The 16,176-nt window shown below is 47.3% G+C and overlaps 1 protein-coding gene across 1 annotated transcript; it reads right to left on the bottom strand.

Annotated features, from left to right (window-relative positions):
* Positions 1–905: 905 nt before the first annotated feature.
* LOC307069750 (nuclear RNA export factor 2-like) lies at positions 906–14,783 on the bottom strand (the record flags this gene model as incomplete). The annotated part of the gene is made up of 19 exons (XM_079728076.1): positions 906–921; positions 5,310–5,492; positions 6,031–6,103; positions 6,671–6,713; positions 6,809–6,924; positions 7,033–7,091; positions 7,198–7,305; positions 7,449–7,504; positions 7,588–7,768; positions 9,882–10,018; positions 10,177–10,284; positions 10,404–10,492; positions 10,639–10,708; positions 10,836–10,916; positions 11,033–11,137; positions 11,255–11,338; positions 11,949–12,099; positions 12,333–12,516; positions 14,765–14,783. The coding sequence occupies 19 exons, from the start codon at positions 14,781–14,783 to the stop codon at positions 906–908; spliced, it is 1,863 nt and encodes a 620-aa protein (XP_079584202.1).
* Between the last annotated feature and the right edge of the window lie 1,393 nt (positions 14,784–16,176).

Consider the following 16,176-nt stretch of genomic DNA (forward strand, 5'->3'; position numbering starts at 1 on the left):
GCCTCTGTTGTTCTGGGTCATATGCCTGTTTCTGAGAGTCTCCAGGTAGAGCATCTGACTGAGTCACACTGCCTCCAAAAACCAATCCCTGGAAGCATATCATGTCCCCTCTCATCAGAATTTATTGACAAACTACCTACGGAGTCAAGCCTGATATATCTGCTAGGGATTGCCAGGGTCAATGGGGGTTGGGCAGGAAGGCAACCAAGGCCTTTCAGGCCTGGACTCACTGGCTCATGATTGGGGCAGGGAACAGCAACGCAGAACACACAATATACAACATGCAACATCACTCTTTATTATGAAAACAAACAGCAATCGTGAGTGGGGAAAATTCAGAAACAACTGACCCTTCAGGTGGCTATGTTATGTGGCCTGCAACATAACTTTGGATTCTTGGTCAGCCAGGCCTCCAACCCCAGGCATGGGCGTGGCCTGAGGCTGGAGATAAAAGATGATGTGGATGAAGACAAGGATGGCATCCAAGGGCTCCTTTTAGGGGATTTCTTTGAAGGCCTCCTCTGGGATCTTGTCCTCAGTCTGGAGAGAAGGAGTCGGAATGTCAGAAGAGCCCGCTCCCCGAGTTCCATTTCCAGGACACTGGCCTCCACCTTCTTGGCCTCTCTGAAGGCCCAGAAACGTTATTCTTTACCCCACTTGATTCCCAGACCTCACCTTGAGCATACTGCAGACCTGACCAGCTCTGGTGCAGTTCGATTCGTTGTCCTGAAGGCACCTGCAGTGAGAGAACAACAGGTGATCTCCATTAGTACCACAGTACAGTCACGCTGACCATGCAATGCCACCGCTAAATCTATGCCACTTTCCTGCTGGGACACATGCACCAGTATGAACACTATGTGTAATGATGAAGAAAGACCCAGTGAAAAGCAAACCATCTATCACTAGCATTCATGCCAACTAGAATTCAAAACAGAAAAGTAGAGCTGTGAAAAAGAACAAGGGAACTTAATACACACTGATCAAGGAAGATGTTCAAGAAAATAACAAGTGAAAAATTTTTTTGCTTTTGTTTTTGTTTTGTTTTCCCTTCCCCTTCCCCGTGTCCTGAAGTCCATTCTATTTCTGCATCTTTACTCCTGTCCTACCCCTAGGTTCGTCAGAATCTTTTTTTTTCTTTTAGATTCCACACTGGCCTTTTTTTTTTACCATCTTTATTGGAATATAATTGCTTTACAATGGTGTGTTAATTTCTGCTTTCTAACAAAGTGAATCAGTTATACATATACATATATCCCCATATCTCTTCCCTCTTGCATCTCCCTCCCTCCCACCCTCCCTATCCCACCCCTCTAGGTGGTCACAAAGCACCGAGCTGACCTCCCTGTGCTATGTGGCTGCTTCCCACTAGCTATCGGTTTTATATTTGGCAGTGTATATATGTCCATGCCACTCTCTCACTTTGTCCCAGCTTACGCTTCCCCCTCCCCATGTTCTCAAGTCCATTCTCCAGTAGGTCTTCATCTTTATTCCTGTCTTGCCCCTAGGTTCTTCATGGCCTTTTTTTTTTTTAGATTCCATATATATGTGTTAGCATACAGTATTTGTTTTTCTCTTTCTGACTTACTTCACTCTGTATGACAGACTCTAGGTCCATCCACCTCACTACAGATAACTCAATTTTGTTTCTTTTTATGGCTGAGTAATATTCCATTGTATATATGTGCCTCATCTTCTTTATCCATTCATCTGTCGATGGACACAGGTTGCTTCCATGTCCTGGCTATTGTAAATAGAGCTGCAATGAACATTGTGGTACATGACTCTTTTTGAATCATGGTTTTCTCAGGGTATATGCCCAGTAGTGGGATTGCTGGGTCATACGGTAGTTCTAGTTTTAGTTTTTTAAGGAACCTCCATATTGTTCTCCATAGTGGCTGTATCAATTTACATTCCCACCAACAGTGCAAGAGGGTTCCCTTTTCTCCACACCCTCTCCAGCATTTATTGTCTGTAGATTGTTTGATGATGGCCATTAAGTGAAAAAAATTTAAGTACAAGTTTCCAGCCATCTTTTTTTGAGATATAATGCACACACTATTTTAAAGAATACAAGTCAGTGCTTTTTAGGATATCCACAAGATTGTACAACTATCTAATTCCAAAATAATTTTATCACCTCGAAAAGAAACTCCTTAACCATTAGTCATCACTCCCTATTCCTCCCCTTCCCCAGAACCTGGCAACCACTAATTTGCTTTTGGTCCCTGTGGATTTGCTGATTCTGGACATTTCATACTATATTCAACTTTTGTGACTGGCTTTTCACTTAGCATAATGTTTTCAAGGTTGATCATGTCATGACATATATCAGAACTGTACATTTTTATGAGTGAATAATACTCTACTATATGGATGTACCAGATTTATTCATCCATGCATCAGCTAAAGGACATTTGGGCTGTTTCCACTTTTTGGCTATTATCAATAATGCTGCTATGAATGATCCTGAACAAGTTTTAGAGTGAACATATGTTTTCATTTCTCCTGGTAGATACTTGGGAGTGGGATTACTGGGTCATTTTGGTAACTCTGTGTTTAACACTTTGAGGAACTGCCAAATTTCTTCCCAAAGTGAGTGTTCCACTGAACCTTGATACCTGTAATATATGAGAGTTCAAATGTCTCCATATCCTCACCTATGCTTATCTTGTTTCTTTGATTAAATCCATCTTAGCATATGTGAAATGGTTGTTTTGATTTGTATTTTCCTAATGATTAATGATGTTGAGCACGTTTTCATGTGCTTGTTGGTCACTTGTATACAATCTTTAGAGAAATATCTATTCAAATCCTTTCCCCATTTTTAAATTGGATATTTATCTTTTGATTGTTGAGTTGTGAAATACTTCAATATTCTAGATAGTAGATCTTATCAGATACGAGATTTGCAAATATTTTCTCCCATTTTGTGGGTTGTATTTTCACATTCTTGATAGTGTCCTTTGATGTACAGAAGTTTTTAATTTTTATTTTATTTTTTATTGTGGTACACGGGCCTCTCACTGTCGTGGCCTCTCCCGTTGCGGAGCACAGGCTCCGGACACGCAGGCTCAGTGGCCATGGCTCACGGGCCCAGCAGCTCCGCGGCATGTGGGACCTTCCCGGACCGGGGCATGAACCCGTGTCCCCTGCATTGGCAGGCGGACTCTTAACCACTGCGCCACGAGGGAAGCCCAGAAGTTTTTACTTTTGATGAAGAGCAATTTATTTGTTTCTTTGGTTGCTTGTGCTTTTGGTGTCATATACAAGAAACCGATGCCTAATTCACGGTCATGAAGATATACACCTCTGTTTTTGTCTAAGTGTTTTTTTTAAATTTTATTTTATTGGAGTTTAGTTTACTTACAATGTTGTGTTAGTTTCAGGTATACAACAAAGTGCATCAGTTACATATAACTCCATTCTTTTTCAGATTCTTTTCCCATATAGGTTATTACAGAATATTGAGTAGAGTTCCTTGTGCTATACAGTAGGTCCTTATTAGTTACCTGTTTTATATATAGTAGTGTGTATATGTTAATCCCAATCTCCTAATTTATCACTCCCCCCCCCACATTTCCCTTCTGGTAACCATAAGTTTTCATTTTGAGAACTGTGAGTCTGTTTCTGTTTTGTAAATAAGTTCATGGGTATTGTTTTTATTATATTCCACATATAAGTGATATCATATGATATTTGTCTTTCTCTGTCTTACTTCACTTACCCAATCAAAAAATGGGCAGAAGATCTAAATAGACATTTCTCCAAAGAAGACATACAGATGGCCAAAAAGCACTTGAAAAGATGCTCAACATAACAAATTATTAGAGAAATGCAAATCAAAACTACAATGAGGTGTCACCACACACGGGTCAGAATGGCCATCATCAAAAAATATACAAACAATAAATGCTGGAGAGGGTGTGGAGAAAAGGGAACCCTCTTGCACTGTTAGTGGGAATGTAAGTTGATACAGCCACTATGGAGAACAGTATGGAGGTTCCTTAAAAAAACTAAAAATGGAGCTACCATATGATCCAGCAATCCCACTCCTGAGCATATACCCAGAGAAAACCATAATTCGAAAAGATACATGCAACCCAATGTTCATTGTAGCACTATTTACAATAGCCAAGACATGGAAGCAACCTAAATGTCCATCGACAGAGGAATGGATAAAGAAGATGTGGTACACATACACAATGGAATATTACTCAGCCATTAAAAAGAATGAAATAATGCCAGCTGCAGCCACGTGGATGAACCTAGAGGTTATCATACTAAGTGAAATAAGTCAGTAAGAGTTTCTACAGTTGTAGATTCTACACTAGGCCTTTGATCCATTTTGAGTCAATATTTGTATATGGTGTGTGATAGGGGTCAAAATTCTTGCATGTTAATACCCATGTGTCCCAGCACCACCTGTTTAAAAGACTATTTTTTTCTCCATTAATTATTTAAATAATTTCTCCACACCTATTGAAAATTAATTGGCTACAAATGTCAGGGTTTCATTCTGGACTCTCAGTTCTATTGCATTGACCTATCAAATGTCAGTGTCATGCAGTCTTGATTATAGTACCTTTGTAGTAAGTTTTGAAATTGTGAAGATCCGGACTTGTGAGTGCTCAACTTTATTCCCCTTCAATATTGCTTTGACTATTCTGAGTCTATTGCATTTCCATGTGAATTGTAGGATCACCTTATCAATTTCTGGAAAGGAGCCAACTGGGATTTTGATAGATATGGTATAGACTCTGTAGACCACTTTGAATAGTATTACCATCTTAACAATATTAAGTCTTCCAGTCTACAAACAAAGAATGTCCTTCCATTTTTTTAGGTTTTGTTTAAGTTATTCCAACAATGTTTTGAAGATTTTAAAGTATAAGTTTCTCACTTCTTTAGTTACATTTCTTTGTAAGTATTTATTCTTTTTGATTATATGATAAATCAAATTGTTTTCTTAATTTCAATTTAGGATTTTTCATTTTAAGTGCATAGAAATACAAATGATTTTTGTGTATTGATCTTATATCCTGAGATTCTGCTGAACTTGTTTATGTATTCTTACAGTTTCTTAGCAAATTTCTTAGGATTTTCCATATAAAAGATGTCATCTGAGCATAATACTATTTTTAAAATGCTTCACATACATCATCATAAAATTAGGATACGTTTTTCATGAGCTTTTTTCCTGGAAGCAAAATATCCAAATACTTATTTTTCCAAATGTCTGTGTGTTCCCTTTTTAATTTCCTCATTCTCCCAGCTCCCTCTTATCCTCATGCAAACACAATACTCACTTTTGAGAACACTGGAGGTTCATCCCAGACTGAGTGGAGAAAGCTTGTACCATTTGCTGCTGCTCCCAGTAGAAACTGGGCATGGAGCTGGTGGAGGGTGTGGGTACTGGGATGGAGAATGTGCTCTTGGTCTTTTTAGGGCTGACACCCCATACAAACAGCTTGCCATTCATGATGAAAAGACTGGAGGAAAAATGGTCACTCAGATAACTGGACAGATGAACACCACCACACCCCCTAACAACCACCTTGCTCCCACTGGCACTCAGCAAACAGATTCCTTCCATTACCTCTCCTGTGTCTGTCCCCCAGGTTCACTGACTGGTACCTCTGCCCCTCCCCACAGAGCCCACCTTTGGAGAGATTGTCTACCACCTTCACTCGATTTATAGGTTTATCCCCAACCCACGGACAATTTTGCAATTACACTTTACCACAGCCCAAGGGGTGGACAGTCTGATCCCCATTCTTGGAAGGAGACACTGAGTCACAGAGAGGTCATGCGACTTGACCAAGGACACACAGCGAGTGAGTGTTGGGTCAAGGAGACAACGCATAGGCCGATTCCAGAGCCCATGCTCTTCTTAACCATTAGGCTAGACTGCCCCTGGGATCTCCGTGCTGGCTTTCCACAATACCGAGTAAACCTAAGGGCCACCACATTCCCATGCCCCTGAGCCCAGGCGGGGATGGGTATTCCCGCCCAAAACAGGGCTCTCACCTGCGGTAGTTGGCAGGGGTAGTGATGAAGGTCCGGGTGAAGGCACGCACACAGCCCTGAGAACTTCCTTCCACTTCAACAGCAAACAAACAACAGTACCCCTTAGAGCCGCACGTGCTGTACACGCTCACATGGTGGTCCCCAGTCAGGGCGTGACTAGACACTCATGACGAGAGGGCAGTTGTTCACGGGGCCCAGGGTGTCGGGAATGGGGAGGGCAACTATAGGAGCAGTCTGCACCCAGTGACAGGGCCCCTGACAAACACTATACAAGTTCACAGGATGCATTTTTCACAGCCACCCAAGAGGTGGATACTACTACCCCATTGTGCACATAAGGAAACTGTGAGGTTATGTAACAGCCCAAGCTCTCAGAGTATCTGGGTTGAGAGCCAACAAACTCCACAGCCTGTTTCCCCAACACCCAGGGTGTGCAGGGCGGACAGGCATGGACACAGCTCAGACCTGGATTGTCTGTGGGAAGCCTGAGGGATGGGGAACACAGTGGGGAAGGGGAGGGGAGGGGCGAGTGCAGGGAAGGGAAGGGAAGGGGTCCGGGAAGCTGGGTGGTTCTGGGAGTGAGCCTGGCCAGGGGGAGGCAGCAATGGGGCATCTGCGGTGGGGGTGTACACACACTCACCTTCCTTGAACACCCCGCTGACGGAGAAGCAGAGCATCGTTTCCTGAAAGGGAAGAGCCCAGGCGCCCAGTCACCACCTCCACCTCCTACCCACCTGCGGCTTCCTGGGCCCACCCGAGGGAGGAAGCAGGCGCTCACCGTCTGGAACCACGTGTCCACCATGAAGGAGCTGAAGTCATGCTGAGTCTTGGTCAACACACAGAGGGTGTGCACAATGACACGTTTTGTGTGCTTCAACAACTGGACCCGCAGGTCTGTGAAGGGAGGGCAAGCGAGTGAACGTCAGGGGCTGCCACGCCCTGGGCCCGATGATTGACCCCTTCACCGCCCTTTCCCACCCAGTCTTCCCATCGCACACTCACGGGGGTCCTTGAGCTTCTTCATATTCCTGCTGTCCTTGAAATACTCACACAAGCTGCTTCTAGGAGACAAAGAGCAACAGTGGGTGGTGGGGGTTTGCAGGAGTTGGCCCGTGTCTGCTGGGGAGCCACATGGCCCAGGAGCAGAGCCTGTGCTGTGATACTCACGGGGCTGGGTCCTCGGGGTGGAAGGGAATGGTCAGGGAGAAGCAGGCCTCCTCGTGATAAGCCCCTGCGAGAACCTGTCGGTCTCCGTAGTCATGGATCAAGTAGTACCTAAGGGGGGGCAACGAGGACAGTCACCCTCCGTGGTCTGCACCTCAAATGAGACTTGAAAACTCCCCTGAGCAGACCTGTGCTTAGGTGGCCTCACCTGTCCTAGCCCTCCTCCCCTTGCTCAGCTTCCCAGAGGTACTTACTGCTGTAGGAATTGCAGGACTAGGCTCTTCAGCTCATCAGATCCAAGGAAGCTGCCCTGGAATCAAAAGGCATTTGAGACTATGCAGTGGATAAAGCTTCCCCACAACACCCCAAATGTTATTTCATCCTCTTCCTCACCTTGCAGGGCTTTACTACGTAGGGACAGTTAACGTCAATGGTGAATGGTGACGGTAACTCCTGGCCATCCTGGAGAAGGGAAGAGGAAGTCAGGAGTGGAGACAAGGGGAGTGGCCCTGGATGATCCGGGAAAAGGATGGGCCCAGGACGGTGAGGGTCAGAGGTCAGGTGTGAAAGGGCCCTGGAAATTCCATGGGAAAGCTTACCCTGGATGTCTTCATCATGAGGTCCTGGAAGTCTCTCGTGTAACATTCAACTTGTGTGTGTGCATGTGTGTATTTATGGGTATTTTTCCAGCAAGTATATCCATGTCATTATCAGGAGTCCATGTCCCCCAAAATGGTTAAGGATCTGATGCTAATATGTGATCTAGGTAAGACCCAACGGGCTTGAGGGCAGGTGCAGAGGTCACCGACATTCGTAAGGGACAATGATTTACGTAGGCACTTACCAGGCGTAACAACTTCGGGAAACGTTCTCTGATGGCCCTGTCCAAAACCAAAAATAGAGAAGAGGTGGTTGGTAGTTCAAGGTTGCAATGCTTCGAGTTAAAACAGTAATACCACAAAGAGAGATCAGTGTGTTCTGGCCCATCCAGCAGCCCCCTTTGTCCACCTCTGCTCCGGATTTTAAGGGTTTTCAGTCCACTTCCCTGTTGAGCACAGAGCATCTGTCATCTTATTGTCCGAAAAGCACTGTCTTCTCATCTCTCTCAATACATTCACTTTAATATTCCTTTCCTCCCACCTTCCTCTCCTTCCCCTGTGTAGCTCCTACCCAAACTACTCGGACTCCCTTCTCCAGTGCCACAGGGACCAGCATTTCAAACCCATGCTGCAGGGCTTCCTTCTCCTCCCTTCCTTCCTCCAGGGCCCCACTGAAGGCTGTGGGGAGAAGAGGGCATGGAGTGGGAGCCCGGGCCTATGCTACCTCACTGGGAGTCCAGTACACCGCCAAGACCCAGACACCCCGGAGGGATGGCCCAGGATGCTGGGGCAGGGAGGTGAGTGAGGTGGGGCTCAGGGAGGGAGATGGAGGGGATGAGGACAGAAAGGGAGTGAAGGTAGGAGGGGAGAGATGAGCGAGACGTAGGGGCACAGAGACAAGGGAGAGAGAGAAAACAAAGGGAAGGGAAAGAAGCTCTCCCGTGGTGGGGGTCAGGGAAGAAGAGAGAAGAAAGGGGAAACGGCACACCAGTTGCGGCTCTTCACCTGCCCCAGAATCGCCCAGACACACCAGGTAGGAATGGAAACTATGCACATATTGGGCTGGGGGCCCACTGGATACTGGCTGAAACTTTGTCACCTGTGTGAGCTCAGCCAGACTTGGGCATGGGAAACAGAGCAGCCATGGGGGCAGATCTTCCCCAGAAGGAGGAAAGGGTCAGGTCCCAGCTCAGCATGGGGCTGAGGATCCGTGGCCCCCTCTGATGACCACCGTCTTCTCTCCCGATGACCCCTGCACCTGTCTGAGTTGGTTCTTTATCTGAGGAATCATACCTGTCTCAGGCTGCCCAGGCCTCCTGTGAAGGACCAGGCGGGATGATGTGACGTGTGCAGGGAGGGATGGCAAGTGCCCCTGAGAGGCCTGTCCTGCTGTCTCCTCTACCGCCTCTGCCCTCTGTCTTCCACTCCTGCCTCAGGAAGCCCTCTGATCACTGGCGGGGGCCCACGTCTGGCCCCTTGACTCAAGGAGCCATGCTTTTTCCCAAGCTGGACCCCAAGGAGGGTCCAGCTCCTGGCACTGGGCCAGGAGAATGGATGTCATGACAGCAGCCACCCATGGCCTCAGCCCTCAGCATGGCGCAGGAAAGCCCCCATGTCAACCTGGGAGAGGAGGGGGGACCCCTTTGGAGGCAGGGGAAGAGGGCCCCTCTCAGAACGGGGGAGGCACACCCCATCTCAGCACGAAGAAGGAAGGCTTCGCTCAGCAAGAGGCCCGAGACTGGAGGACCCTTCTCAGTCCAGGGCGCCAGCATCTGCATCAAGGCTGGTCGCTCCTGGTCCTGGTGAAGAGGAGAAGCCCTGCTTCCTGGGGCACACCCTTGGGAGGCCTTGGTGCAATATAGCTGGGCACAGAGAGCTGGAAACAGACCCCAGAGCGCCTGCAGAGGTGAGCAGGTCAGGGGAAGGAAACTCCTCACCGGTGATAGGCACAGAGAGAGCAGAATGTGGGGCCTGTGATCCTCCCAGAAGACCAGGGCTGCCACTTTTGGCAAAGGGGCACTGTCACAGATAGTCTAGGCTCCCATGGGTGAAGGTCACCAAGAAGGGTGACAGGGTGTTCACACTGACCTTACATAGGTGGACTGGTCTGGGAAGGTGCTACACAATGGGTTCCCTTGCAGCCACAGCTCTTCAAGCTTCAGCCCTTGTATCTTGCTCAACTCCCACACAGACTTCAGCTGAGAAATATGGGGCCGAAGTGGGAAAAGGAATCCCAGGGAAAGAGGGACATCTGGATCCCTGCACCGCCCAGACCCCTCCCTCCCCCACAGATACCTTCACCTGCCTCCTGTCATCACTCTGATGGCCACTAACACGCCCCCTCTACTCTCAACCCAACTTTGACCTGGCTCCCTCTTCTCACATGATTTTTGGAGAGGTTCAGGATCTTGACCATGGGGGCCATCTCTATAATGTCAGACAGGCCATCCAGCTGGTACAGTTTGTTGCTGCTCAAGTTCAAGGACAACAGCTTTGGGGCAAGAAGAGGTAGAGTGAAGGTTACTATCTAGGACCTTGGAGACAAATCTGCCCTCCACCCCAGCTCTTCCACCCCCTACCCTAATACCAGCACTGGGCCTACAGCCTCACCTCAGGGAAATTCTTTTCGATGGTTTGCAGGGTGGCGGACATGCAGCTTCTATGATTCAGAATTATATCAATATCATGGCCTACCAAGTCTTCAGGAAGGAGAGGGGAGGGAATCAGATGGCTGAGTGGGGTCTGGAGCCAGCACCAGCCCCTGCCCACGTTACCATCCCTAAGTCACCCTCCAGGAAGACCCTTCTGCCCTCACCCGCCCTAGAATTACTGCTGTCAGCCGTACCTGGGTCAACACAGAGCCTCTGGAGGTCAAGAGCTTCCTTGAAGATATTATATCGTTTGCTCAATGTCAGCTGCGGAGAGAGAGATGGAGACAGCCGCTCTGAGGTTGTGGTGGTGGCAGGTGAGGGGGACGGGGCACTGGAGGAAGGAGAGTTGGGTCTGAGTGCTGGCACACAACACGCCTTGAGTCTGCATTACCTTTAGCTGCTCCATTTCTTCTGGCTGCAACTTATACCGCACAGAGTAGGGAACAGCGGAGGGGCCGACAAAGACAGGTATCTGCAGGAAGAAGAGGTGGGGTAAGCACCAGGAACTCTAGTTCCAAAGAAGACAACCAGCCCCTGGCATGTCCTCCTTCCTCAGGATGAGGTACATGTAACGCCCTCGACACACACCTTTCGTCTCTCCTCGTCACAAATCTTGTAGCTGACATCCATCAATGCACAGGCAGTGCTAGCTTCCTGGACAAAGAACTGAGCCCCATTTTTCACAAAGTGGAACTACAGGGATTGAATGCAACAGCAATAGTATCAGAAGCCAACAGACCCTGCTGAACCAGGTCTCTCTCTCTCCCCCTTCCCTGTGCCCACGCGTCTGGCTCCGGCATCCTCTCTTACGTCCACTGGAGTGAAGGGGACACTGCAATGGCTCTGGATTGAGTTCATTAGCCATGTCCTGTCATACTTTACCCCATAAGGAATCTGAGGATGAAAAGAAGGGATGGGAGAGAGGACAGACAGCAGGGAATTTAGGCTGGAGGACGAACCTTTTCCTGTTCTTTTCCGGCCTTTTACTGAGCTTGAAAGGGCTTCTAAAGAAGGGACCACTGGCATGATTTCTTATGGGTGTGCGTAATATGGATTTCCTAAATACTGTTTCTCTCCAGTCAAACTCTCTTCCACATAATCAAGGTGACAGAGATGATCTTCCTTTTATAAATTTCCAGGAGATCCTACCCAGTGCAGATACTGCTTGCCCCTCAGACAAGGTCTCCAGAGGCTCGACCCTCCATCTCCCACACTCAGCTTGCCAAACTGAGACCTCCAATGTGGAGTTGCTCCATATCCTTGGCAGTAGTTTCCATCTTTGCTTTGAGACAGGCTTCTCCGTTCTCCTCACGGTCAGCCTGTTCCCTTTACATTGCTTCTCTGAATCTGCCCTTAGATGAACAAGACTGTTAACTCCTGGTAATAAAAGGGACAGATTACAAACTGTCCCCAGTGAAATAAACCATCATCTCTGCATGAGACCAACACAACTCTCCCTGGCTTTTCTCTCCTGCACATTCCATACATTTTTCAGGATACTCACTGTGACCCTGAACCAGCTCCCTGAGGTTCCATGTGTGTTCTCCCCCATTTCTCTCTCCAGACGTTTTCTCTTTTTCCACACAGTCTTATGCATGTGGCCTTCACTGTGCCATCTCACTGTCCTCCTGTTGCCTTGGATGGCACAGGGAGAGCTGCAGGGGGGATGTGGAGAGAAGGAGGGTGAGGGGCCATAAGTGCTAAGAAAGTCTTCTGTACACCCTCGTCTCTTTGACACCAGCACTACACTTAGCATTGCTCAACCATTATTTCGCTTCTAGCATGCTTCAGTTTTGCAGTGAGAAAAGAAAAACAAGTCCACGGAGACTGAGAGAGGTGCATAGTCCCAGGGGCTGCTGTGTACAAACCCTGCTGCCTGGCCACTTACTGTCTTACTTCGGGGTCCTCCTGGACATCCCTCTTCACCACGTTTCCTGCATCCTCCTGGAGGTGTGAGGGCTGAGGCTCACACACATCGTGTTCGTAATGAGGGCTCCTCTCGCCAGAATTACCTGGGAAAGAACTCCAACCTTTCTTTCTTCCTTGAGGTGGTCTACCACCATCACTGTATTCTGAAAAGAGGAACAAAAATACAAGTTTGCAGACACATCTGTGGTCCACTTACCACGTACCATGTCTTAGGCTAACAGCATGGTAGGGCAGGCAAAGTGCCAACCTGGCCTAAGGGACCAATCCTACAAACCTCAGAAAGGACACTCTTCTGCCTGTCCAGAGAGGGCAGCCTTATCCGACAGATGGCACTATCAGGGGAAGAATCGAGGAGGAGCAGGATGAGGAAGAGGAAGACAAGGAGGAGAAAGAGGGAGGAGGAGGAGGAGGAGGAGGGAGGAGAGGACAACTGCGGTGAAACTTTTAAAACGGTGGAGCAGGACTGATAAAGAACCGCAGCATATGCGTCCATGGCTTAGACTGGACAGCAGTCATATATATACCAGGAAGGCACCCGAATCTTGCCTTCTCTCAGGACTTTCCAGCAACCACACCAAAACCTCTCTCGTGCTTCCCAAATCCAATGATCCACCAAACCGATTGCACTAACAACCAGCAAGCTGGCTGGACTTCCTTTGCCAGTGCACTAGGAGCTTTAATGTCAAGTGGCACTGATGTAACAACCTCCTGAACGGTCTCCCTCCCTCCAGCCTTGCCCTGAACAATATGCTGCTTGAAAGAGCCAGAGTGAGCTCTCTCCTGGGCCAGCCTGAAATGCCTTTCAGCTCAGCAGGCAACTCTTCCTCACTTCAGGTCTTCTATAACAAGGGTGTGAATGATAACCTGGAATGATGTGTCAACCACCATTTCCAAGTGTTTAGGGATTCTACTTCTTGCTTTCTATTACTGGTTTCTAATTTGATTCCATCGTGGCCAGGGAACACACTCTGGGAGATTTCAGTTCTTCTTTTTTAATTTTTATATTTTTAAATGAATTTATTTCTTTATTTATGGCTGTGTTGGGTCTTTGTTGCTGCACACGGGCTTTCTCTACTTGCGGCTAGTGGGGGCTACTCTTCGTTGTGGTGCACGGGCTTCTCATTGTGGCGGCTTATCTTATTGCGGAGCATGGCCTGTAGGCGCGCAGCCTCCAGTAGTTGTGGCACGCGAGCTCTAGAGCGCAGGAACAGTAGTTGAGGTGTACGGGCTTAGCTGCTCCACGGCATGTGGGATCTTCCTGACCAGGGCTCGAACCTGTGCTCCCTGCACTGGCAGGCGGATTCTTAACCACCGTGCCACCAGGGAAGTCCCTCAATCCTTTTTGAATTTATTGAGGTTTGTCTGATGATCGAGGAGATGGTCTAACTTGGTGAATGTTACAGACACCCTGGGGGAAAAAATTGTACTCTTGTTGGTGGGCGGACTGTTCTATTTATGTCATGCAGACCTCGTTAGTTTACTGTGGTATTCAGGTCTCCTATATCCTTGCTGATTTTCTCTCTAGTAATTCTGTCACTTGCTAAGAGGGAGGTGGGTGTGGGAGGCCCCCACTATAATTATACATCTGGCTCTTTCTCCTTTCAGCTCCACCAGCTTCTGCTTCATGTACTTTGAGGCTCTGTTGTTTGGTGCGTACTGATTTAGGATATTTATGTCTCCCTGGTGTCCTGATCCTTTCATCATTCTGTAAGGCCTCTCTTTGGTTCTTGTTCATTTTCTTTACTCTGACATATACTGTACTGGATACTGAAGCCACAGGCATGCTTAGAAAGTGTCCTGGGTATACCTCACCTTGTATTCACTCCCAGGAGTTGTGTTGCTGTTCACCCCTCCGCCCACAAATTCTCCCCTCCAACATATCTAACTCACCATGGGAAAACATTTGGAAGTTTTTTGGCACCTGCAAAAATAAGATCGTGTCAATTCTCTTCCTCATAGGTGGATTCATTAAGGGTATTTTATTTTTAACACATTCCACTGAAACAGTGAACCAGCAGATAATCATACTAGTGGTTTGTGGGGAGGGAGGATTATGGTAATTACACTGTTAGAAACCAGCCTCCTTTGGGTTGTAATGCTTAAGGTTCTCTAGGTTTGTGTGCTGTGCCTTTTGCACATTAACTATTCCATGTTGTCTCAGGGCACGCTTATGAGTAAAGATCCGTCCACTGCTGATCACTTCACGATGGAGTGATTACGACCAGGCCTCAGATGAACTCCTCTGGGGAGCTGTTGCTTTTCCCGTGTGGCCCGCTGTCAGGGCAATCCTGCTACTCACAATCCTGGGACTTTCCCTGTGTGGCACTGGAAGTGAAAGTAAACACAGATAGGGCACTTGACCTACAAATGCCACTTGCTCAGTCCCCAAACCTTGGAGAGGGCCTGGCATGCTCTCTTTCTCTCACACTCCACATCCAACTGGTCAGGAAATTCTCTCGGCCCCTCTCTCAAAGTATGTCCAGAAGCCAGCCACTTCTCACCACCTCCATTACCACCACCCTGGCCAAGACACCAACATCTACCTCCTGGACTGCACTGCTGTCCAGCTGGCCCCTCCACTTTCATCCTGGCTCCCTTACCTGTCTGTTTTCAGCCCAGCAGCAGAGCGCAAGTCACATCATTTCAGTCCTCTGCTCAACACCACATCACAATGGTTTGAAGCCCACCAACATGTTCAAAAGCCAGGAGTTCATAATGACACTCATCAACAACAACAAAGAGGAACCTTATTGGTGACCTTTGGAGAATGCCGGGCAACCAACTCGTTTTCAGGGAAATCCAGCAATGAAAGGGAAAAATTCACATCTTAAAGGGAGAAGTAAGGGCATGTGGTCTACGTACGGTGTATAGGAAGAGTCAGAGTCATTTGCAAGAACCCACATTCCTTCCGAAATAACGCTGCCGAGGGGAAAGCATAAATGGAGCTAGCTGACAGCTACCGCAGTCCCCCGGCTGACCAACTGCATCAGGTGCCTGAACAGGGCTAGAGACCTCCCTCAGCAAGGTGATTCAGACACAAGCAATCTCAGACATCGCCTTGTCAAGTATTTGATAGAATAATCCAGTGAAGCCATGTGGTCCTGGGATTTACTTTGCTGGGAGATATTTGATAACTGATTAAATCTCCTTACTCATTAATTGATCTGTTCATATTATGTATTTCTTTATGATTTAGTCTTGCTAGATTGTCTGTTTGGGGGACTTTATCCATTTCTTCTAGGTTTTCCAATTTGTTGGCATACAATTATTCACAGTATTCGCTAATAATCCTTTTAATTTCTGTAGTATCAGTTGTAATGTCCCTCTTTCATTTCTGATTTTAATTTATTTGAGTGTCTTCTACTTTTTTTTCTTAGTGAGTCTAACTAAGGGTTTGTCAATTTTGTGTAGCTTTAACAAAAAGCCAACTCTTAGTTTCATTTATTTTTCTTCTATTGTTGTTTTATTTTTTCTCTATTTATCTCTGCTCTCATATATCTCCTTCCTTCTTCTAGTTTTGGCTTTAGTTTATTCTTCTGTTTCTAATTTCTTCAGGTGTAAAGTTAGGTTGTTGATTTGAGACCTTTTGTCTTTTTTTTTTTTTTTTTTTTTGTGATATGCGGGCCTCTCACTGTTGTGGCCTCTCCCGCTGCAGAGCACAAGCTCCGGACGCACAGGCTCAGCGGCCATGGCTCACGTGCCCAACTGCTCCGTGGCATGTGGGACCTACCCAGACCGGGGCACGAACTTGTGTCCCCTGCGTAGGCAGGCAAACTCTCAACCACTGCACCACCAGGGAAGCC

This window comes from Hyperoodon ampullatus (assembly GCF_949752795.1).
Source record: "Hyperoodon ampullatus genome assembly, chromosome: X".
NCBI classification, from domain to species: domain Eukaryota; kingdom Metazoa; phylum Chordata; class Mammalia; order Artiodactyla; family Ziphiidae; genus Hyperoodon; species Hyperoodon ampullatus.